Source organism: Esox lucius, chromosome 17 (assembly GCF_011004845.1).
Source record: "Esox lucius isolate fEsoLuc1 chromosome 17, fEsoLuc1.pri, whole genome shotgun sequence".
In the NCBI taxonomy this organism is placed as follows: Eukaryota; Metazoa; Chordata; class Actinopteri; order Esociformes; family Esocidae; genus Esox; species Esox lucius.
Window position 1 is genome coordinate 3,575,901 of NC_047585.1, and position 25,066 is coordinate 3,600,966.

Sequence of the window (25,066 nt, forward strand, 5' to 3'; positions counted from 1 at the left end):
ATACCTCGGTTGTAACGAGTGGTTATTTCAGTCAAAGTTGCTCTTCTATCAGCTTGAATCAGTCGGCCCATTCTCCTCTGACCTCTAGCATCAACAAGGCATTTTCGCCCACAGGACTACTGCATACTGGATGTTTTTTCCCTTTTCACACCATTCTTTGTAAACCCTACAAATGGTTGTGCGTGAAAATCCCAGTAACTGAGCAGATTGTGAAATACTCAGACCGGCCCGTCTGGCACCAACAACCATGCCACGCTCAAAATTGCTTAAATCACCTTTCTTTCCCATTCTGACATTCAGTTTGGAGTTCAGGAGATTGTCTCGACCAGGACCACACCCCTAAATGCATTGAAGCAACTGCCATGTGATTGATTAGATAATTGCATTAATGAGAAATGGAACAGGTGTTCCTAATAATCCTTTAGGTGAGTGTATATAGGGATAAATAATTTGCATTCTGTTTTTATTTGCATTTCACGCAGTGTCCCATATTTTTTTGCTGATCAGTGGGTGCATATCAAACTGTGCTATATGGGAGTCCTTTGTGTGTTTTATTTGAAACAAGGTTTTCGTGTAGGCATTTTGTTATTCTCTTTTCATGGTACTGTAATGATATATGTTGAATACAATACTGTTTTCTTGACTAGTCACTATCTACACACAATCACACGAAAGCAGCATGTTGCTTCACCAACCTCAGTTTGCACCATGTTAACCCTTTGTGAACGCAGTTCCCGAATGCAGTTGAAAATATCCACCACACCCTCGTTCTCGGCCATATCCAACATGATGTCCACAGCAATGAAACAGCCTGTCCTTCCAGCCCCAGCACTGAGATGAGCAGAAAGAGCAAGAGGAAAAAACAGACAGAAAGATGCAGGGAGAAAGAAACAGGGACAAAGAGAGAGAGGAAAAAGAGAAGGAAAAAGAGAAAAAGTGTTATACCAAAGCCTCCCCTAAGGTTGGTGTTGTTCAGTTCCTAATCTGTCCTCTGTACCAGCCTGAAACAGTCAGCACCCGACACATGATCTGCGGCCTATAATAAATAGGCTATGGGTGATACTGAAACGCTGTGTTCCCAGTTAACCAAAGGATATAAGGATGGACTTACGCTGCTGACAAACAGCACACAGACTGGTTCAAGACATTTCCCCTGACTCTAGTGTTAGGTGTTAAGGAAACATGCTTCCCATGGTGGAGGAAGGGACAGGGGGAACTGGGTTGGGATGAGAGGAAGATAGCAAGTGGAGAAATGTGGGGGGGGGCAGCTCAGCCAGCATTCAATTGGCAGAATCCTGACAGGTCCCAGCTCCAGAGCTCAGGAGCCAGGGGCCGCACAGTGGCTCGGCAGTCAGGCAGATTGCTTGTCAGCCGCCAGTGATTAATGGAGACCGCGGCAAACAACGGGGTCTCAACAGGGGGATAACAGCCGAGGAGTGCCCCAGGAAATTAGAAATTACTCCACCGCTTGTCAGTCGGGGCCACCTCTCTGTGGGCCAAAGCTCATCCTGTTAGACTTCATCTGCATCCTGTCTGTTGTTGAAAGGAATGGCTAAAACCCTACAGAAAGCTCAGTGGGACATTAGCTGTCAAACCCAAATCTGGATGGGGAGCGATTGAAAAGCTAAATGTTGCATGTCAATATAGCTGCGCTGACCTTTTTTCAGGAGAACTCGTTTTGGAACGGTTTGTTCAGCAGGAAAAGCGATACAGTACTGAATGAGGTACAAGGAGGCTAAATATGCTGGGCCACTAGGGAAAGGTGGTGGATGTCCCACGACAGGTGTGAATGCGCCCTTTTTCCGAGGCAGTTCTTAAAGGTTAACGTCATCGATCCAATTTACAAGAGAGCAAAGATATGATGGGGCAGGGGATAAAGTGGCGGTAATGACCTTTGCCATAGTCTCTCTCCATCTTGGCCTCAGGAGTATTAGAGAGAGCAAGGCGCCCCATGCAGAAAGAGCAGTTCTTGGCACTTGAGCTAATCCACTCTGAAAATGTCTTAGTCACATTTTCTTTGTTTTGAGAGCATAATGTGAAATTGCATTGTGCCATTTAGCAGCCTCTCCCTGTCACATCTCATTGTGCACATGTGCCCCCCCCCCCCCCCCCCCCCCCCCGCCTGTCTGAGCTCTATGCCTCGTCTAGGACTCGAGCGGTTGGTGTTTGAAAGGGTTTGAAAGGGGAGGGGTGAGGGAGAGAACAAGGCAGGGAACAAGTCCTTAAGGTTGGGCCATGCTTTGTCGTTTTGGTTGCTAAATGCGTTTAGAATATGTGAAAGCGATTGCTCTCATACTCTCTCAAACAGCGAAGAGAAATGTTTATATTATTCCAGAAAAGAAGAACACGATGAGCCGGTAGTAGCCATACATTGCCTTACTGAAAGGAAGAAACTGACGGCAAGTTGACCAATCACAATGTTAGTTTTAATTGGACAGAAAGGAAGATGAAATACTGCAATATGCAACAAAATGATAATGAACACACTGTTTAAGAATGGTATCGAAATGGTAACACTTTATTTTGATAATCACAAAAGTGCTCTACACATTATCTACTGACTATCAGTAACATTTTCTCCTAACCCTAACCTTAAAACTTACCTGTAAAAAATCTTCTAAATATAACCCTAACACTAACCTAAAACAGACAATTTGCTGAACCTTTGTTATTATTATTACTATATATAAAACATCTACAACTGGAAATAGGGACTCTCAAAATAAAGTGTAACCATCAAAACTACTGAAAATCTTAGCCTCCCTTTGTTTTGCTCATTCATTTTCCTCACTATAGGTGAAAGTATTTCTGCAGGTGCCTGTGGTTTTGCACCAGGTGGCAGACAAAGAGAGTTTACAGGCATCGGGCCAAAGCAATTTGTATAGTATCATCAGCTGCAGTCATTTGAAAAGGTAACTACACCTTTTGTAAAGTTGTATTGTTTTGGACAGATTTGGACACACACTTGAGCTAAATTCCAAACACGTTTATTGATAAAGGTAAGTCGATATAACAAATCACATCACTTTGAAATCATTTACGCAATTAAAGTAAACAGAAATGCAATTTAGCTATGCTGAAAAAGTTAATACACCCTTAAATTTACCAACAAAATTGAATCAGGTGCCCCAAAACCACATTCCATAAAGATTAGAAATTTATGGTTTGGTCTTAACAAATATGGACGGATGGTAACATACCAAGATCAAAAGGCATATGTGAGGCCCTCAGAAGAAATATTATTATTTGCATGAGTCTGGGAGGGGTTACAAAGCCATTTCCAAGCAATTCAAAGTACATAATTCCACTGTCTGAAAGATCACCTAGAAATGGAGGAAATTCCAGACCATTGGCAATCTACATAGGACAGGTTGTCTCACCAAATTGAGCCCAAGAGCTGACTGAAAGATGTTCATAGATGTCTGTAAGAACCCATGGGTAACATCAAGGGATCTACAAGCCTCCATAGACACAATCATTGTTGAGGTTTATGATTATACTGTCACAAAAATACTGCACAAACCTGGCCTACATTAGAGGTGAGAAAAAAAAGAAGCCTGTGCCTTCAAAAAAGAACATCAAGAATGCCAGAGATCACCTGCGTATAGATCAAAACTACTAGAAAAATGTGCTCTGGACATATTACTTGAAGTGGAAATTTTGGGCCACAATGCCACACACCAGGTTTGTTGAAAATTAAACACTGCCTTTGTAGTGTAATGAAAGATGTGTTTTGGCATCTCAACTCAGCAGGACATCCTAAACTTACACCAATGAGCCTATCTGCTTCCTGAAAGGAGCGGACATACAAGGTGCGGGCCAAGATAGCCCCATCTGCTCAGACGAACCAGGATGGACAAATCAACAAAGTAGAAAAATGTAATTTGTTGGATTTACTGCACTGCTGTTTAGTTTATTGAGGTGTAGGTGCAATGGGGGAGTTTGGAATCTACTGTAGATGAAATGGGGGAGTTTGGAATCTATTGTAGATGCAATGGGAGAGTTTGGAATCTATTGTAGATGCAATGGGGGAGTTTGGAATCAGTCTGTCTGGTTTGAATAGTGAAACTTTATTTAGTTCTAAGAGTCTGTCGTTAACGGATGGCCCTAACACACATTTGTGCTATATGTGATACTTATTGTATACTTAGTAGACTTTTATACGATTTGAGAGGAAGTTGAATATCACAAGTTGAATATCACAAAATAAGTTTTGTATTGTATTACTTGATTGGAATAAATTGTGTTACTGAAATATAGATTTACAACGGCATTCCTCATTCCTCTTCAATCACTCCGGTGGAGTCACTGGGAACCTATATTGATACTCATGTTCGTAGGGCTACTGATAATTACTTACACATAATGAAGTCCAAGCGACCAGACTATTCATCTCTGAGTTAGTGGTTTCTTAACATTCTAAATAGGCACAGGAACACATGCCATTTTAATTCTATGGTTTGTGATAAACAAACTGCATGTTATGGTCGTTTGATAACTTATGTACACACATTGAAGTGTCCAGACTGGTCATCTCTGAGTTACGGATTACTACATGATCAACTGACTTTTGCACTTGACTGAAGAGAAGCATTGAGGATTTATGACCTTTTAATGCTAGGCTCGTGACGAAAGAGTAGCTATCTTTTACTAAGTACTACCAGCATATTATGGTCACTCACAATCACGTATATTTTAAAAACAAAATGGAGTCAGATAATTAGAAAAATTATCAAAAAGGTTACATTCTCCTGAACAATTTTTTCCTACCTGTCCACTCAGTAACATTTTAAGTTAAACTTTTACCAATTACTACACCTTTAATTAGATGAACCACACAACAACCGTAAAGCAAAGTTTTTGGGCTGCTTTACTGCATCGTGGCCTCTGAATTCCATTATGTACCAGAGAATTCCTGATGTGAGGTTTTCTGTCAAATAGTTGAAACTGAACATGGATCTTGCAATAAAACAATGATCCACAATCTCACAAGCAAAGCTGCAACAGAATGTCTGTTGAATGAACTGGTGGGTTAAGGAATAGCCAATTGAAAGTCCAGATATCATTACCATCACATTTCTGTAGGGAGGACTTAAAGCGGGACATGCATTCGGGAAAGCCCTCAAATATGACATCAGTGCTGTAAATAAAATTGTGAAATCGTGTAGCCCATATAACATTAGCCCATACCTAAAAGTGAGGAACAATGAATATCTACAATTTGTCTAAGTTTATGAATCACTTGAAGCAATTGTTTGGGATGCAACACTCAAACTCAGGGAGAGCAGGGCTGAGCTAGCACGAGTGCAGCGTCATCTGGTTACAGATGACGCTGCATGAAAAACAAATGTTTTGACACTGTGAAGAAGCAACACTGGGGAACTTCAATCAATCTGGGTTCATACCATTTACATTTTACGTGATAAATGTTATAAAAGGTAAACTTCAAAACCCACAACCTTCTTTACTAGACCCACAGAGATCATACTAAATGAATAGAGTTTCTACATGTGATTCTATGATAAGACAAACTAATAAAAGTTAGGTAATTGGTAAGAAAATGAACCACCTCTGATCTACTTTCAAGCCTGCTGAGACCTAAAGACTAGAATTCAATGCTGCATGCTAACCGTCGTACTGTTAATGACATGAGGGAAAATACTGCCCTCAATGTGTTCTTGTCCCAAAATCCCCCTCACCAGAGATTGCACGTACCTGCAGTGAGCCACGATGGGGCCGGCATCAGGCGGGTTTAAGAACTTCACCTGGCGGACAAAGCCTAGGAGGCCGGTGGCATAGCAGGGTACCCCGTGGTCAGGCCAGCTGGTAAAGTGGAACTGGCGAATCTCCCGAATCTCATGGTGGCCCTTCTGAGTGGAAAGAATTGAAGTGCATATATAGAGTGAATGTCTTGAAAGCTGTAGTTTGACTAAAGAAAATGAAGGTTCAATGGAAGAACACGTTGAACTCCCTAGAACCTGTGGCTTGACAAAACCAAATGGAGGTTTAAATGAAGACACACAGTGCACTGGACTCTATAGGAAAACTATAGGGTCAACTGACTCTCATTCTGCCTCACCAGCTGAATAAATAACTCTATCGATTTGTTTCTTTTAAGAAAGTGCATTATGACAACTTGAGCGTATGGGTAAATACTAAGAGGAACAAAACAGAGGTGATTTGATAACTGGAGGCCCATTGATTTGCTTTCCTCTGATGTCCAAATTACCTTTGGAAATCAATACAAATAAACTTCACATAGGGGTAAACATCTAACATGAAACAACAAAACCATAACGTGCAGTAAATCTGAGATTGGAAGGAATGCATTGCATGCCTGCCCAGCAAGCATGAGAAACCTTAAGGACATCAGGGGAACCATAACATAACTTCTTGACATTAGGGATACAAACAACAACAAAAAATAATTTGCAGGTTTAGGTTTCCATGACAACCACTGTCAGATTGTTAATTATCCGGCTAATAAATTGTCCTAAAATATACAGTATCACACAAAAGTGAGTACACCCCTCACATTTTTGCTAATATTTGATTACATCTTTTCATGCAACAACACTGAAGAAATGACACTTTGCTACAATGTAAAGTAGTGAGTGTACAGCTTGTATAACAGTGTAAATTTGCTGTCCCCTCAAAATAACTCAACACACAGCCATTAATGTCTAGAAACATCTGGAAACAAAAGTGAGTGCAGCCCGAAGTGAAAATTTCCAAACTGGGCCCAATTAGCCATTTTCCCTCCCCGGTTTCATGTGACTAATTAGTGTTACAAGGTCTCAGGTGTGAATGGGGACCAGGTGTGTTAAATTTCGTGTCATCGCTCTCAAACTCCCTCATACTGGTCACTGGAAGTTCAACATGGCACCTCATGGCAAAGAACTCTCTGAGGATCTGAAAAAAAAGAATGTTGCTCTACATAAAGATGGCCTAGGCTATTAAAAGATTGCCAAGACCCTGAAACTGAGCTGCAGCACAGTGGCCAAAACAATACAGCGGTTTAACAGGACAGGTTCCACTCAGAACAGGCCTCGCCATGGTCGACCAAAGAAGTTGAGTGCACATGCTCAGCATCATATCCAGAGGTTGTCTTCGGGAAATAGACGTATGAGTGCTGCCAGCATTGCTGCAGAGGTTGAAGGGGTGGGGGTCAACCTATCAGTGCTCAGACCATACGCCGCACACTGTATCAAATTGGTCTGCATGGCTGTCGTCCCAGAAAGAACCCTCTTTTAAAGATGATGCACAAGAAAGCCCGCAAACAATTTGCTTAAGACAAGCAGACTAAGGACATGGATTACTGGAACTATGTCCAGTGGTCTGATGAGACCAAGATAAACTTATTTGGTTCAGATGGTGTCAAGCGTGTGTGGCGGCAACCCGGTGAGGAGTACAAAGACAAGTGTGAAAGGGTAATGGGGCATGTTGTGTAGGGTAACTGGGGTAATGGGGCATGTTGTGTAGGGTAACTGGGTCTCAGGGAGTTATTTTTAAGGGTGCGTCACTTATCTGCCATTTTCCACATCGGTGAGGGATCACAGAACCGATCCCTGGCGGATACGGGGGATGTCCTGTACCAACTTCTGTGCTCTGCATGAATTACAGTCCTTCCCTGATGATTGTTTGTAGATAAACATCTCCAGCCACCTTGCTTACCTTATTCCTTTGCTTATTATTCAAGTAGCCTAACTTATGCATTTGGTTTAATTTTGGAATAATTTAATGAAGACAAAAGTATTTGGTAGTTGCTAACCATCCATCAGAATAGCTAATGTTTACAGGCCCCATCTGAATCTCATTGTAATCACTGCCTAAACATCAAGGGTTAATACCTTGGAAATCATAGGTGTGTTTCAGTGTTGGATCAAAATCCTTAACACCCAGCAGCTCTAGAGGGGCCGATATTTGTTTTATACTGGCCTCACAAAACAGTGTACTTAGTACCTTGATCCAGAGTACAATGCTTGGAGATGGTAGAACTATGGTATCAGAGACCAGCAACCTTCTATTTAAATTGACATTGGCTTCAAAAATACGCTTTCAGTTATTGTGGTATTTTGGGGGCTGATATTAAAGGGCCAGGACACCCTTAGAAAAAGACAGCTCCTGCACTTATTTAATTCCAAGTCAACCACTGTACATAGTTCACAATAAAACACACTATGCCCTTAACTGCTTTTTAAACAGCAAAGTGTATATTTTGGGCCAAATAAAATGGTGATTTTTAGCAATTCACTACCAAAGATTAATGTAATTAATTATTTTGATGGTAGGACATAGCATATGATTCACATCATTTTCATACTCATCAAACCATTCAGTGCCATCTGTGCCCCAGTAATGAACTCTCTTTCAAAGTCACTTTAGTCTTTTGCTCTTGCCAGTTCGATCCAAAGCCAAGGTTAAATGGGCCTGGTCAGCATTTTTATACATGCTACAGAGTGTGATAGGATGTCAATTGCTTAGTTGCATCATGCAATACACCTGTACTGAAGCATCTAGATTCGTTATGTTCCTCCATTCATTTATTCAGGTTTTTCCTTTAATTTGTCCTGCTGAAAGCTGTTGTGCTGGTTAAAGAAACAATATAACTGGCCTCCTTTAGATTAGTTGAGTATCTGCATCATCAGCAACTGTGGATTCGATTACAGGCTCAAAATGGCCAGAAACAAAGAACAATTCTTGTTCTGAGAAATGAAGTCTATTCCATGCGAGACACTGCCAAGAAACTGAAGATCTCATACAACACTGTGCACTACTCCCTTCACAGAGCAGTGCAAACTGTCTTTTTCTAACCAGAATTGGCTCCTTTTTAAATCATAATGATAACGGAAATCACCCTGACGGCGCTGATCAAAAGTTTACATACCCTTGAATGTTTGGCCTTACAAACACACAAGGTGACACAAACAGGGGAAAATGGCAATTAAATGTGACTTTCCCACACTCTGCTTTTTAAATATCAATTAGTGTCTGTGTATAAATAGTCAATGAGCTTGTTAGCTCTCACAGTGATGCTCTGAGTCAGCTAGATACTGAGCCATGGGGAGTAGAAAAGAACTGTCAAAAGACCTGTGTAACAAGGTAATGGAACAATATAAAGATGGAAATAATATAAAAACATATCCAAAGCCTTGCAAATGCCAGTCAGTACTGTTCAGTCCCTTATTAAAAAGTAGAAAATTCAGGGATCTCTTGATACCAAGCCACGGTCAGGTAGACCAAGAAAGATTTCAGCCAAAACTGCAAGAAGAATTGTTCGGGATACAAAGAAAAACCCACAGGTAAACTCAGGAGAAATACAGGCTGCTCTGGAAAAAGACGGTGTGGTTGTTGAACAAAAGAGCTGCATGGTCGTGTTTCCAGAAAGACGTCTTGACTGCACCAATGCCACAAAAAAGCCGGTTACAATATGCCCAACAACACCTTGACACGCCTCACAGCTTCTGGCACACTAATTTGGAGTGACAAGACCAAAACAGAGCTTTATGGTCAAAACCATAAGTGATATATTTGGAGAGGGGTCAACAAGGCCTATAGTGAACAGAATACCATCCCCACTGTGAAGCATTGTGGTGGCTCAATAATGATTTGGAGGGGTGTGAGCTCTAAAGGCACAGAGAATCTTGTGAGGATTGATGGCAAGATAAATGAAATACTTGCAAACAATTTGCATTATTCTGCATAAAAGCTGCGCATGGGACGCTCTTGAACTTTCCACCACAACAATGACCCTAAGCACAAGGTCAAGTTGACCCTCCAGTGGTTACAGCAGAAAAAGGTGAAGGTTCTGGAGTGGCCATCACACTCTCCTGACCTTGATATCATCGAGCCACTCATGCAAGACAACCAAAGACTTAGTTTGATCTGGGTTATACCACCTGCAAGAATTCGGGACATCATAGACAACTATTACAAAAGTCATTGATGCTAAAGGGGGCAATACACAGTATTAAGAAACTAAGGGTATGAAAACTTTTGAACAGGGGTCAGTCCATTTTTTTCGTTGTTGCCATGTTTAGTTTTATGATTGTGAATCCCATAAGAAATAAAAGACATGTGTTTTGCCTGCTCACTCATGTTTTCTTTACAAATACATATAATACCAATTCTCCAAGGGTATGCAAACTTTTGAGCACAACTGTACCTGCAAAACACCCGTCTCATTGTTAACAGTGAAGAGATCATGCTGAGCTTCTTAGGCAGAGTTGCAAAGAAAAGTCAATTTCTCAGACTGGCCAATAAAATAAAAGATTAAGATGGACGAACGAACACAGACACTGGACAAAGGGAAGATTGGAAAAACGTGTCATGGTCAGATTAATCTACGTTTGAGGTGTTTGGATCATGGGGTGAAATCTCTTCAGGTTACCCCAAATTGCCTGGGCCACATTCTGGTCCCAGTTTGACAGTGATGACTAAATCAACTCGGCAGAGTCTCTTGAAGGCATGACACTAAAAACCCACTCCAGTTAGAATATCAATCAATGCAGCAGCAAAAAAGGGAGTGGATAAGCAGAAACTGGAGAGTGGCAGTTCTACAGTACAGAGTAACATGAATCTACAGTAGCAACAATAATCACAGCTTCACATATCCACTCCCTCCGCTAATGCAAACGCTAAGCGGTAAATTGCCATTTGGGTTGGTGAGCTGTTAAATCCCTGTCTGCCAGCATTGATATGCCAGCAAAGCATACATAACGGTTGAAAAGCACAGATAAAATACCTTGCCTGATTGGTGTTTATGAGCACATGGGTTGACGGATGTACTATGGAATTTGGTAATATTGTGAAGCGGGGGTAAACTGTCTCTAAGCTCACCAAACCAGTGGGCTCTAGCTTATTTTATTTTTGATGGATTAAAGTGTGATTATTTGTGTGTATGAGGGCCTCAAGATTTACCTATAGCAGTAAAAATATTCCCTTGGAGTGTCAATAATAATGCTTTTCATAATTCCATGAACGGTTATTTGCCACAATTAAAGAGATTTAGTAGGCTCTATTGAATGCATCCGAAGCGTGCACATGGCCATCACTCTGCAAGGCCTTTTAAAGCCCAGGAAGGAGGGTGGTGATGTAATGGCAGAGGTTTGTGATGACAATGCCCTGTTTCCCTTTCAAATGAAAAATATGAGAAGGTTAAAAGTAACTTTTTGCTTTCTTGGAAAACAGATGGATTAATTGCATGCAAAACGAGTTGACTACAAGCTGTTGTGTTGTCTGCTTAAGCTGCTTTCACAGAGCCAAAGATGCATTCCAAGCCTATCAAAGCTAGCTAGTTTTGCAACTGTTCCTTTGATATTTCTCTTTCAATGGAACAATGGGGTCGAATTCTGCATCCTGCTCCCAACTGCATTGTGGGAGGAGGATTGCAATGCAAATCCTTGCTGATTACCAGTGTTCAATTATACACCCATTTCCCAGTTGAAAAAAAGTCTCACCTTGTAGTCAACCACAAATCCTGTGGGTTGGAATGCATTAAAGCAAAACAAAGGAGTGGGTTTAATGACTAGGTTGGTTTACCTTCTGGACTGTGAAGGTCCGGATGACATATTCTGCCAGTGGCTCTGTCTCGATCAGAGTCACCTTGATATCGCCATAGACTTCAGTCTCATCCGGCCAGTACCTCACGCACTTAACCTGGGAGGGAAAACATTCAGTACCAGTCCAAGGTTTGGACACACTTACACATTCACTTGAATGGGTGTGTACAAACTTTTGACTGATACTGTACTGTACATGTTCAAATACTTCTCCCAAAGAGGCTGTACAGGACTTCTGACCAAGCCGTTGACCCATAAATAATCCCAGAAAAGGAAAACATTACAGGAAATCATTTTTCGAAAGCAAAGCACAGAAATCTAATCAGAATAAGGACGTTGGGGAATTCTGCAATGATGTCACATTTTCAACCATGTCCCCAGGATAGTGCTCCTCTAAAACCTTTCAAATCCACTTCGATGAACTCACCCTGCCCACTTCTACCAGGTTGGTAACCATGACGATACTGCCGGAATTCTCCTGCCAGATCATCCTCCAAAAATCTCTTACTGTCTCCTGCATGGGGCCTAGAAAGAGAATCGGAGAGCAAGGCTGAGATCACAAACGACTGGACCAAGAGGATGCTATAAAAACAACCCGGAAGCACACAAAATAATCAAGATTTCCTTAATTTACGATGCATTGAAATATATATATATAATATCCCCAGATATAAATCACTTTTCCTTTAGCGTCCGTGCATTTATACGTCCTGTAGAATCTTTAAGTTGAATACATCCTGTGTCTCATCCTGATCTATCCTCCTGAGACCCTGTGTCCGCATATGACTTAGACTTCCTGCACCATGTACTTCATTCTGCTTGACTTAAACCTATTGTTCTTATTAGAGGACAGTTGTCTGCGCCTTGCTTGGATATTATACTTATCAGGTCCTACTAAGCCCAAATGGCTAAGAGAAATAAAAAATGCATACATAATCAAAGCTCAGGTCTTAGGAGGAAAGCTGATCCCAGTAGGACAATAAATGATCCACTGCCCAACCAAGCCCTGCTCAGTTAAAGATGTTTTATTGTAGTGTCTTAAATGTCATTGGCTTAATCTGTGTTTTTTTATATTTAGGGCATCCAAGTAATCTCCTTCACTCCTTCTAGGAATACATTTCCAAGTGTTTTGTGTCTACAGCCCTCCCCCCCATCCAATTGAATTACCTTGAGTGGCGATGTAATGTCTTGGTCTATGATACCCCTGTGTTTGAGAGAGAAAGAGAGAGAGGGAGAGAGATAAAGAAAGGCAAGTAGGGGAGAGAAAAAAGCAAACCCTCAGGTGTGCCATATAAGCTTAAGGTCCTTTCCAAATAAAATCAAAACAGAGTTTTTCCATTGTTCTTTCTGCTGAAATAATAGGCAACTGCTTCATTGAGAACCATTGCTTAGTTTAAATAAATATATACATTTCTTATTATGAATACGACATTGACATTGCGCCGTGGAAAGTTTCATGGACAGATAAACATCTTTACAAATTCATTACTACTACAACTGCTGTGAGATAAATTAACAATCAACCCAGCTGAGGCTCTCAGGACTGGAGCTCGGTATAACAATCCGTTTTAGCAGCGGATCTTGGCACAATCGACCTAGTAATTGTTTTATTAGAGGAAATGGGTATCAGTAATATGATTAAAGATACAGCTGTAACGCCGACTGATCCTAAAGCTGTTTTGTCAAAGTGGAGGGCATTCAAAACCCCCGCAGCATAGACAGCAGAGACATCCTATTGACACTCTCATTATGGTAGTTATGTCAGCACAGGATGCTTTCATCCCAAGAAGAGAAAACAACATTCTTCGATGCACTGTGGTTTCAACAGATAATGGCAATTAAGCAAAATTACAGGCACATGGTCAAAAGAATAGATATTTTCTACTGTATATGTCATCTGACTTCTGATTGAAACCCGGCTTGTCCATTAATTGTCCATTTTTAGTCCATCCCCGAACAGTAAAGGGGCAATCTGAAGTGTCTGATGTGACAATGAAAGTTAAATATAAAAATGTAAAAGGTATTATAATAAAACATTTGATTCTGTATATTTCATACTATAGCCTACTTACGTCTATGTAGTTAGCGTTGATGTAGTCTGAGTGGGGGTCTCCATCCAGCAGTTGCAGCCTGACTCGTGTGTGGTCATCTGTGGGGTCAAATATTCACAAAGAGCAGGCCTAAAGTTACATTTACCCATTCAAGTTTCACAAAACTTCACCTGAATGCCCAATGTCTGAGGACTAAGTGAAGGTAAGCCTCTGTAACAAATTCTCCAAAGTCACATGGACTTATGGATACAATGTCTATGTCTCTTTATGTAGTCGGAAGAAAACTAAGTAGTGCTTTGGATTTGCTAACTATGGTAAGCGCAATGAGCCTAATAAACAATTTGGTAAGCACATACCATAAAGTTCCAATCATTATGCTTACACTAGTTAGCATAAGCTCATGAAACTGCCTCTAACTTCTTTGATGCGGGACGCAGAGACAGGACACATCCTGACTGGGGAAGTAGTCGAAGGTGCAAAAGTCCCAAAGTATCTCTTTAATGACACACTATTCCCAACAAAGTACCCTAATTTTGGTCAGAAATTGGTGTCATATGGAAGGCATCCTATTATGTAAAATACCCTAGAGGTGGAAAGAATGATGTGCAGTATTTTAATGGTAAAATATCCATTTGTAAGCACTACAGAAGCATCAGACCTCTCTGAGTCCTCTCTGGGGCGTTCTTTCCTGGTCTTCAGTGAGGCGATTTACATTGGGAAACTGACAAGCGCCACTAGCTCGGTACACAAAGAGCAGAACTAACATGCTGCATGACTGAATAAGTTAAACATCTACCTCACTCGTTACAAACGTACGATCCATTACTGTAATTTCTACATGTGCATACTTACTTACAGGTATTTGTTATTGGAGTCCAAAAATGGACAGAGCATTACCAGAGATTTACCAAAAATACAGTGGGTATTTAAGGATTTTGGTTTTGGTTTTAAGGATAATATGTTGAATCTGGAGCAGGGCTCCACGGTGCTTCCTGACAATTGAAGCAATTACGTTGATGGTGATGTCACCAACCCCTACGACGGGATAGTGAATAGGACCTGAGGTTGATGGGAGGATGAATAACACACTGCTCCTGACTCTTTGATCTGTCTGTTAAGAAAATGTGCTTCTACTGTAGCATGTTTCTTGACTGATCTGGATAATGGGCCCGGCAAAGCACACCAGACAACAAAGGATCCATTTCAATGTTTCCCCGCGTTATCGCCCTGTAATATCGAGATCTTGTTTTTTTTTATTATCTTCTCTGGCCAGCAATGTTTAACAGCCTACCTCAACTCTCGTGTAAATATTTTCAGCCAGGGGCAGTGAATGCATGCCGTAGCTCTCCTCACTTCTACAGAGAGCACAGCGTGTGGAGAGCCAGAGGAAATAAAACAAAACTGTTTAAAAGAAAGCTGTGGCTCTCCTCGGTCTGTACAGACAGTGTTCTGCTTAATTGGGCTGCGGATAGGACTGGAGGCTGGGGATGGGATTGGGGATGGGACTAGAGGCTAGGAATGGGACTGGATGCTCGGATTGGAACTGGATGCAGGGGACTGGACTGGAGGCTGGGGATGGGACTGGAAGCTGGGGATCAACTGGGGCTGGGGATGGGACTGAACACAGGGAATTGGACTGGAGGCTGGGGGTGTGACTGGAGGCAGGGGATGGGACTGGAGTTGGGCCTGTGTGGCTTCGTCATGAGGTAAAATATGCATATTAATCTCGTCCATCAGAATGCAGTGCACCAATGAAGCAAGATCTTTTCTATGGGACTTTCATCCCAGGGTGATGCAGCCGAGCCTGGCTACTTGAAGAGGGCAGGCAGAGGGGTTGCGTGAAAGGTAGAAATAAGGGTTGATTTTCACAGCACTGTAGAGGACCCAGCTCACACAATGGTTCCCTCTAGGCTATAACACTGGTACGCCTCAAGCACAATCCAAATAAAGGCATTGCTAGCCCAGGCCTCATATGAAGGTGATGTGAACTCATTACTGATTCATGCTACTGACTACTCAACTGAATCTTGATTCCCAGTCCACTTGCTCTGTACTTCTTCATGCTGTTTTTGTAAAATTTTGGTGCATGGGCAAAATGTGTTTTTGAGAACTTGAACTCCAGCATTCAGCACAGAACATATACACCTAAATAGGAGGCACATCTGGTTTTGTATAATGTTTTGTGGAGCTGTTTTTGTCGTTTATAAATGTGGCAATTCTTCTGATTGAGACCTGCAAAATATCATGATCTCCATTTCACAGTCTGCATCACGAATAAAGGATTACAGCAAAAAAGTCATCTTTCAAATTACAGAAATTTGAATTGGTGGGGACCTTGCTTCTTCCAGTAATGCGTTGCTTGTCAGTGCTCTATTAATCACTAAAGCCTGTGTTGTCCCAACAGAGTTTATACATCAGCCACTAAACTGTCAACGTGGCTGACCGCATTATGGACTTTAATACTCTATTAAAGTCAGCCCTCCTGGAGGTTCCTTGTCAGACACGCTTTTCCTGCTGTTTTGGCCGCAAAGCATGCTGGTCATTGGCTGATCTGGTTTAATCCTGTTCTGCAGCTCAAAGCTCAGACTCTGCCTCAAGGCATACCTGAAAAATGCTGAGGGTTTCATCAACAACACTGTTTACTTTGAACCGGTTCAACAAGAAGCCTGTGTTGTGTAGATCAGGAGTGGATTACAGTACAGGCAAGGAAGTGTATTAGCAAAGATCTCTGTACTATACTGAAGGAAGCTATATCAGACTCTCTTGCAACCAAGACGTTCCATGGGTTAGTGGGTTCTTTTAACTAACTAAATAAATACAGATACATACTCTAATGATTTTACTGTCATACATTTTAGCTCCTACAAATAAAGTACATGCAATTATTCTATACCCTAAAACTCTTAATTTTTCCTGAGTTAAATAACATCACTGAATTGAGGCCTTTATGTCTGGTGAATAGGTTATCAATGCTTCCTGAGAGTTTTTATTTTCATTTTACATAGATGCCAGGTGCAAAGAAAGCACCCAGTAAACACTGGGTAAGTAGATAGAGTCTAGGGAATGCTAATTGTCAGTCTTTGGTCAATACATCAGAGGATTTCTACGGCAACGACTTCAAGGGAACCTCTGAAGATACTTCAATGATACGTGCCAAGAATTAATGCCTGTTAAGATATGAGCAACTTACAAAGACAGAGCTCTTTGACAGACATGCACACACACATGCGGTCCAACTTGAAGGGAATCTACTACCGGCAAGCCGTCATAGAGGCGGTTGCATCTGTGTTCTATTTAATAGAAACGAGCAGGTGGGATATTTATTATTCCAGGAGCATTCCTTCACCACGCCACTTATGACGGTGGTACGTATAATTCTAAACACAAGCAGGCTCTAGTGAGTGGCAGTTTGCGTGATAAGCTACAGCCATATACCTCCAGTGAGTTGTTGTTTTGGCCCCACTCAGTTGACTGAAATAGTCAACGTGTCATAATCCCCATAAAACATAGCAGCAAAATGTCATATTGGTTACATATACATTTTGACATCCATTTATCCCATAAGGATATTTCTACTACTTTAAATAAGGTCTGTTGTCCTAAGGTCCTTCAAGCTTACCCAGACACTGATACTTTAGTCAGGACAAGGTGATGTTTGTTAAGATATTTTCTCCAAATCACTCTACAAAACAATATTGGCTAAATGTGGGTGAAGATTTTTTTTTTACTGTTTTCAAAAAGCTGTGATAGTCCAAACCTACCCAAAACACAAACCTTATTTAAATTTTTCTTGTGAGATCTTTTAAATTTCTATCTTCATTTAATAGCAGCAAATATGTATTTTTAAACATGTTACTCACCAACAGTCTATTTATAGTATAACCATCTACACAGCATCTACAGAATCTATAGGCCAATTAAAATGTGTCCAAAACTTTCTATTACACATTAAGTTTTTCTTTCTATTTTGTTCTTTAGGGATAGATCGGCTCAGATCAGTTGCAGATACAATTTGCATAATTTCCGATCCCCCTCTTCCCTTCCATTTAAAACCCTTCAACTGATATTCCATATGTATTTATGTGAATGTTGTTCTGTTCTCTCACCCATATCCAACCCTCTCAACTTGAGAAAATGCAATGGACCACACCACTATACCACCATTTAATGTTAAGGCATCTGTGGTTCACCAAACCGATCTCAACTCCCTCTACCCTCTGTTGTCTACAGATACACCCAGGAACTATTCAGGACAATGAAAAGAAAAGCAATCGAAAGAGGTTCCTGTGGGCAGCTCTTTACAAGATTGCCACTGATTCCTCCAGTCTCTCTGATATGTAAATGTTTGCCAATAATTCTGTTTATTTTGGTAGCCGAGTCTGTTGAATTATAAATGACCATATGGGAGGCTTTATGTTTACACAGTGTGGGGGGAGAAAGCACAGAAGAAATTAAATGGGACAGCTGCCTGTAATCGAAAGTGTTGGCCCTTCTTTTCGTCGTTCCATAAATTGTCATAGGTAATCAGGCAGCATGAGTTCCTCGAAGGGAGAGTGTTAGGCTGTATCGAATAACATTTAGTTAAACACTATAGAGATATTTGTGATTTGAGGCTTGGTTGAAACAGGTTGGGAAAAAAGCATGTCTTCATTGACACTTCCAATCAAATGTAACTTTCTTTACGTCTTAAAGAACAAGTCAGGATGGGAAATAGAAGACATTTCCTGAGAAGACAATCTTTTGAGTGACTGTTGGAAGAGGGATACTTTTTAAAAAGCATACACTAGATGGTATAACAGAACTATGAATTGCTCTTGGCATACCTATCAAACTTTCTCAGTGGTGTTATGAAAAACTTGAGGAGAAAATGAGCTTTTGTATAAGCATGCAGTAAGATGGACAGTTTCCATTACAAGCTTATGTAATTAAAATGCTTTTACTAATAGCACATTTATCATAATTCCTGTTGCTATCAGGATATGACAGGCTATTTCATTTTAGAGCAATGCTTCATTTAAAAGCCTTCACTTGTAGGAAGTGTCTCACCAGTGACATCTAAACCCTTAATAAAAAGTATTAATGTCCTTGGGACAATATGCTTCTGTTGTATCACATTAATTGGGGCCTTGGGTTTTCTAACCATATTGTAGACAGGCCTATAGACAGCACTGTTTTCAAGGACTGCAGCGTAATTACAACAGCTTGTCAGAGTTCCAAATGTGGTTCTCTTATGGGAGAAGATTAAACTATTTCATAAAGTATAAACTAGTTTTATCTAAGACCCCAAAAGGGTAAAGTATGTCCAGAAGAAGTCTACTATGAGTATAGGAATACTGTGCATTTAAAAGGCCTGAGGAAATACACTAACCATGACAGAAAAATTTAGTTTTTGAACACACCACATATAACATGAGGTTTGGAAACCCTTCACGTGACATTTCACACGTAAAAAAAAAGAAACACTATTTAAGATAGACATACAATCGTATTGACATACATTGTTCAAAACCTAAACTTTTTAAGTTTAGGTTTAAGATGTCCGCACCTGGCATTTGAACTCACAACCTTCCAGTTCATAACACTGCTACCCCATGAATGTATGTTTTAAAATCTATAAATTCATTGGTATGTTTGTACAGTTAAAAGGTGGGTGTGGGAAAATACAATGCTGTTGCATTAACTGATGTACAGCTGTATGCTTTGTGGGAATTTATGTAACATTAAAAACAACAATATTTATAGTATGAAAAATTATAACGTTTTAAATGTCTGTATACAGTTTCAAAGTTACTACTGGAACACTATGATCATTATATAATTTAGTTTTTCCTGAGTGTATTATTTTACTTTTTCGCCCTCTTTTTTTACCGAAAAGGTGATTTACTTCCATAACACATAAGATCTCATAACATAACACATAAGCCTTGTGGTTAGAAAGTTGGGCCAGGAATTTTGTCAAAGCAAATCACCAAGTAGATCGGGTACATCATCCTAGTTATCTGGCCTTGACCAATGCAATTAACCCAAATTGCAAACCTGGGCACCCACTGTGGTGGCCCCTTAACCCCTTTTATATGGTCCTGCGGTTGGTTAAAAAGGGAAAATCTAACTTTTCTGTGCAATTTATAACATTTCAGGGGACTTGTGTAGGTAATCTAATTTAATGGTACATTTGTCTAGCCAAATTATATCAAATATAAAAGGTAGAGATGCAGGCAGCCCAATCTGGATTTTTTATACTAATTGGTCCCTTGATCAATTACATCAGATCTTTTCACATATAAAGTCTGAACAGATCTGATTGGTGAAAAGAGAAGAATAAACTTGGGCTGTCTCTGTGAATGCAGATTTTAAACATAAGTGGCGTGCCTCAGTAGCCTGTCTGGATATAATCTAAATCAGTCATTGGAAATGATGTGTCAGTTTAGGTATTTAATAAATAGTTGATGAAGGTTGAGTACATCTTATGTGACAGTCAAAAACTGCATTGTTAAGAACATACTACGAAGATACTGTGCACTTTCAAAGGACAGTTTTGAGTACATTTGGTAAGTTCCAGCTACTAGCTAAACGGGGGTCATTGTCAAAATATACTCATAATATAAGTATTATGTCAACATGGTATCAAAGAATATGGCTCTTTAGTAAGTTAAACCAAAAAAGCCTCCAATAGGCTCTATGCACAAGCGTATGGACGAACTTCCGCTTTAACCAGATGTCGGCATATCAGTTTCCAGTTTACTTAAGGCTATAACCCACTCGCCCAAAATGTCAGTTTTTAGTAGATGTCTCCTAGACCTACCTAAAATAAGCATTAGTGATGTCCATCGACTTGTTGATGCCTGGTCCCCTGCTCCAACAAGCAAGCGGAACAAGGGATTCAAACTCTACGTATCGAGTTATCTGCACAACTACGAGGGTAAGTAGTTTACTGTGGTGTGCCGGCCGGCTATCGGCTAAGCTAATTAGCGATGTGTTCCTTTTTAGTGTAGTATTAGGCAGGACAATAGAACGCATAAAAATTCACCCTAGCCTCAAAAACGGCAAAAGAATGCTGGCTGAGCTGGAACGCTAGCGCATCCCCATAGCAAGTGAATTGAAACAAACCTTTGGTCAGCCTCTTCTAACCTGAATGAAGCTTAAAATTCCATAGCCTCAAAAAAGCACCAAAACAGGTCTCCTCTTTCATTTTACTACTGTAACCTCATTTCACAACGAAACTGAAAAATAACAACTGGCATAGAAAGTAAACATCTGGTCCTATATGGTATTAATTACGCTTAAACCTGCATTACGTGGAAGAATATAAAAAATTGCCTTTTCTGACTATTTCTAGTCTAGCGTTTGAAGTCATTGAATGGCGCAAGCCTGATTAAAATGATGCCCCACTTGTACCTTGAAACTTAAATGTCACGTACATTATATTTCTTTTTTTCCGTACAACAGCATCACTCATCTTGTTGTGAGTTTAGGTGTTTACTAATGCGGATGAGTATTAGTAAGTAAACCGGAAACTGCAATACCGACTTCTAAACAAAAGCGGAAGTTCGTCACTACGCTGGTGCACAGAGCCTATAAGCCATGCTTACAAAATTCTGATACAGTATGCCCCAATCATCATATCATGTGGCATACGTTAGTGAATGTGTCTGACATGCTAGTGAAACAAGCTGCCTGTAAGTTACAGTTCATAGCACCTTTTAACAGGAACTTGTAATTAAGATACAGAATAGTTGGTAATAAAAGAGCAGGTAGTATCACAGGAGGTCTCATCGCATCCCATCAGAATAACCATCAAACAATTAAATTGCTACAACACTTTCACCATAGGTTAGCCCAAACATACACTTCACTACAACCCCAAATATGCTAATGTGCCCTACCAGTACATTATCTCCATCTATCAAAATGTATGATGTGTAATTCGTGAAATGTCATTATATATTATTATTCTACACTCACCTAAAGGATTATTAGGAACACCATACTAATACTGTGTCTGACCCCCTTTCGCCTTCAGAACTGCCTTAATTCTACGTGGCATTGATTCAACAAGGTGCTGAAAGCATTCTTTAGAAATGTTGGCCCCTATTGATAGGATAGCATCTTGTAGTTGATGGAGATTTGTGGGATGCACATCCAAGGCACAAAGCTCCCGTTCCACCACATCCCAAAGATGCTCTATTGGGTTGAGATCTGGTGACCGTGGGGGCCATTTCATTACAGTGAACTCATTGTCATGTTCAAGAAAACAATTTGAAATGATTCAAGCTTTGTGACATGGTGCATTATCCTGCTGGAAGTAGCCATCAGAGGATGGGTACATGGTGGTCATAAAGGGATGGACATGGTCAGAAACAATGCTCAGGTAGGCCGTGGCATTTAAACGATGCCCAATTGGCCCTAAGGGGCCTAAAGTGTGCCAAGAAAACATCCCCCACACCATTAAACCACCACCAACCTGCACAGTGGTAACAAGGCATGATGGATCCATGTTCTCATTCTGTTTACGCCAAATTCTGACTCTACCATCTGAATGTCTCAACAGAAATCGAGACTCATCAGACCAGGCAACATTCTTCCAGTCTTCAACTGTCCAATTTTGGTGAGCTCGTGCAAATTGTAGCCTCTTTTTCCTATTTGTAGTGGAGATGAGTGGTACCCGGTGGGGTCTTCTGCTGTTGTAGCCCATCCGCCTCAAGGTTGTGCGTGTTGTGGTTTCACAAATGCTTTGCTGCATACCTCGGTTGTAACGAGTGGTTATTTCAGTCGAAGTTGCTCTTCTATCAGCTTGAATCAGTCGGCATATTCTCCTCTGACCTCTAAAACCTCAAAATTGCTTAAATCACCTTTCTTTCCCATTCTGACATTCAGTTTGGAGTTCAGGAGATTGTCTCGACCAGGACCACACCCCTAAATGCATTGAAGCAACTGCCATGTGATTGGTTGATTAGATCATTGCATCAATGAGAAATTGAACAGGTGTTCCTAATAATCCTTTAGGTGAGTGTATATATTCCCCTTTTTGGCAATAATACATATATAAGACTGACTCACAGGTGGTCACATTCAAAGGCATTTAAATGAAGTCATTTGAATTAGTCATATATACCATGGTTTACATTTGCCGGCAAATGAAAATATCAATGGCCAAAATGTCCTGTGGAAAATATGCCAAATTAATAAATAAATAGATAGCATATTACATAGCCTAATATTGTTTGACCTATATGATCTGCCAAGAAAACATCGATCCTCCGCTTGCTCTTACAGCAGGACATTACTGAATGTTTGGTCATGTGACTAAGTGTGGCACCAAATTCAAAAGCAGCAAACTCCGGCAGCAATTCCAGCAGATGGCACAGATATGTTGAACATTAATCCCAAATTCCAAATAAAAATATTCTCATTTAGAGTATTTATTTGTAGAAAATAAGAACTGGTCAAAATAACCACATCTCCCCCAGTTTGTTACATTGCAGTTTGGTGACTTCATGCCACTCCTGGCACAAAAATTCAAGTAGCTCGGCTTTGTTTGATGGCTTGTGACCATCCATCTTACTCTTGATCAAATTCCAGAGGTTTTTAATGGAGTTCAGGTCTGGAGATTGGGCTGGCCATGACAGGGTCTTAATCTGGTGGTCCTCCATCCGCACCTTGATTGACCTGGCTGTGTGGCATGGAGCATTGTCCTGCTGGAAAAAACAATTCTCTGAGTTGGGGAACATTGTCAGAGCAGAAGGAAGCAGGTGTTCTTCCAGGATAACCTTGTACTTGGCTTGATTCACGCGTCCTTCACAAAGACAAATCTGCCCAATTCCAGCCTTGCTGAATTATCCCCAGATCATCACCAATCCTCCACCAAATTTCACAGTGGGTGCGAGACACTCTGGCTTGTTGGCCTCTCCAGGTCTCTGTATAACCATTATATGATCAGGTGTTGGGCAAAAGATGAAAAAATTACTTGTCAACGAAGATGGCTCCATTCCTCTACGGTCCAATCCTTATGGTCTTTAGCAAACTTCAGCCTGGCTCTTCTTTGCTTCTCATTGATGAAGGGCTTTTTTCTAGCTTTGCATGACTTCAGCCCTGCCCCTAGGAGCTTGTTTTGAACCGTCCTCGTTGTGCATTTCACCCCAGCTGCTGTTTGCCATTCTTTTTGTAGGTCACTTGATGTCATCCTATGGTTGTTGAGTAACATTCAAATGAGTTGACGGTCATCTCGGTCGGTGGACAGTTGTTTTCGCCCTCTGCCAGTCTGTAGCTTTGTTGTCCCCAATGTCTGTTGCTTGACCTTGTTCTTATGAACTGCCTTCTTTAAAATGTTCAGGATGGGAGCAACCTGACGCTCACTGTAACCCTCTGCCAGTAAATCCAGAATTGAACCCTTCTTTTCCTCACTCAAAGCTTTTGTCAAGCTGTATAGTTATTTTTATATTCAAATTAACTTTGAGGTACTACTTGCACTGTTTTTGCCATCCAGCTGGTCCTATTGCAAGAGGATAGTGATGACCACAGTAGTGTTTTTTATACTTTTCCTCATTAAATTAAATTTGGTTCAGGTAATCAACTAATCAGTATCTCATTAAGTAAAATGAGGTGTGCCTATGTTGGAATTTAACAGACACTGGAATGGAATGGCAGTCATACATGTAGAGATGCTGATTTAAGGAAAATTAGGAGTGGTCTCTTAATTGTTTCCAGAGCTGTATTTGAAATAGCTTTGTTATTTGAAATAGCTTTCCTTACGTTGCACAATGTGTTCCAACTTCTAATATGCAAAGGGACAACATAAACATTTATATCCATACATTTAAATGTGCATTATCTATTTAGTAAATATGGTAAAATAATGGTAACATTTTACTTACAATATTAGTCAAAATATTTTACACACGTTTGAGTGTTTTCTCTTTTGGCCGATCAGAGTTGATGCGACAAATAAGCAACTGAAATGTGTTAAGTCTAGCGTAAGTTTAGCGGAACCTCTGATATAAACATAACAGTACTTTAGGGTGGAAGTGCAAATACACTATGTATGGTCATGATGACATTGATGAAACTTCATGTAAATCAAAGATTGTTAGTTTGAATCCCAAGTGAGGTTATATGACAAGCAAGCATCATATAGCAATATTACGTGGGTCATTATTTCACATGCAGCTTCATAATTTCATATTATTTTCAAATGTTGTCAGGTGACACACATTGTTTTCACATTTCAAATCAGCTTCCTACCAAGACACGTGGTTACATGGTGAAAGACCTGTATTTATGTGAGGGGTCTTTGTCACTTCAGTACTCACAAGCAATAATGTTGCCATATCGGTTCTTGTTTCTGTTTTCATCCTTCTTGGCAGTCTCCCATGGGGCTGCTTGTCCTTCTGTCAGGCCCTGAAATCACATCACACACTATCAAACACTGCTGTAGTTCAGTGCACTCATATATACACT

At 40.5% G+C, this 25,066-nt stretch overlaps 1 protein-coding gene across 14 annotated transcripts in view; it reads right to left on the reverse strand.

Moving 5' to 3' along the window:
* ptprt (protein tyrosine phosphatase receptor type T) overlaps positions 1-25,066 on the reverse strand; it is a 287,950-nt gene that overhangs the window by 25,094 nt on the left and 237,790 nt on the right. For 10 of the 14 annotated variants that reach the window (XM_034287365.1, XM_020055888.2, XM_034287364.1 and 7 more), the window contains 7 exons: positions 24,919-25,006; positions 13,634-13,719; positions 12,729-12,765; positions 11,989-12,086; positions 11,542-11,658; positions 5,716-5,870; positions 696-831 (listed from right to left, as the gene is read on the reverse strand). In XM_034287365.1, coding sequence (XP_034143256.1) covers positions 696-831; positions 5,716-5,870; positions 11,542-11,658; positions 11,989-12,086; positions 12,729-12,765; positions 13,634-13,719; positions 24,919-25,006 — 717 coding nt within the window. The remainder of the gene's footprint in view (positions 1-695; positions 832-5,715; positions 5,871-11,541; positions 11,659-11,988; positions 12,087-12,728; positions 12,766-13,633; positions 13,720-24,918; positions 25,007-25,066) is intronic. The other 4 variants (XM_020055891.2, XM_020055897.2, XM_020055898.2 and 1 more) reach the window with 1 other exon arrangement.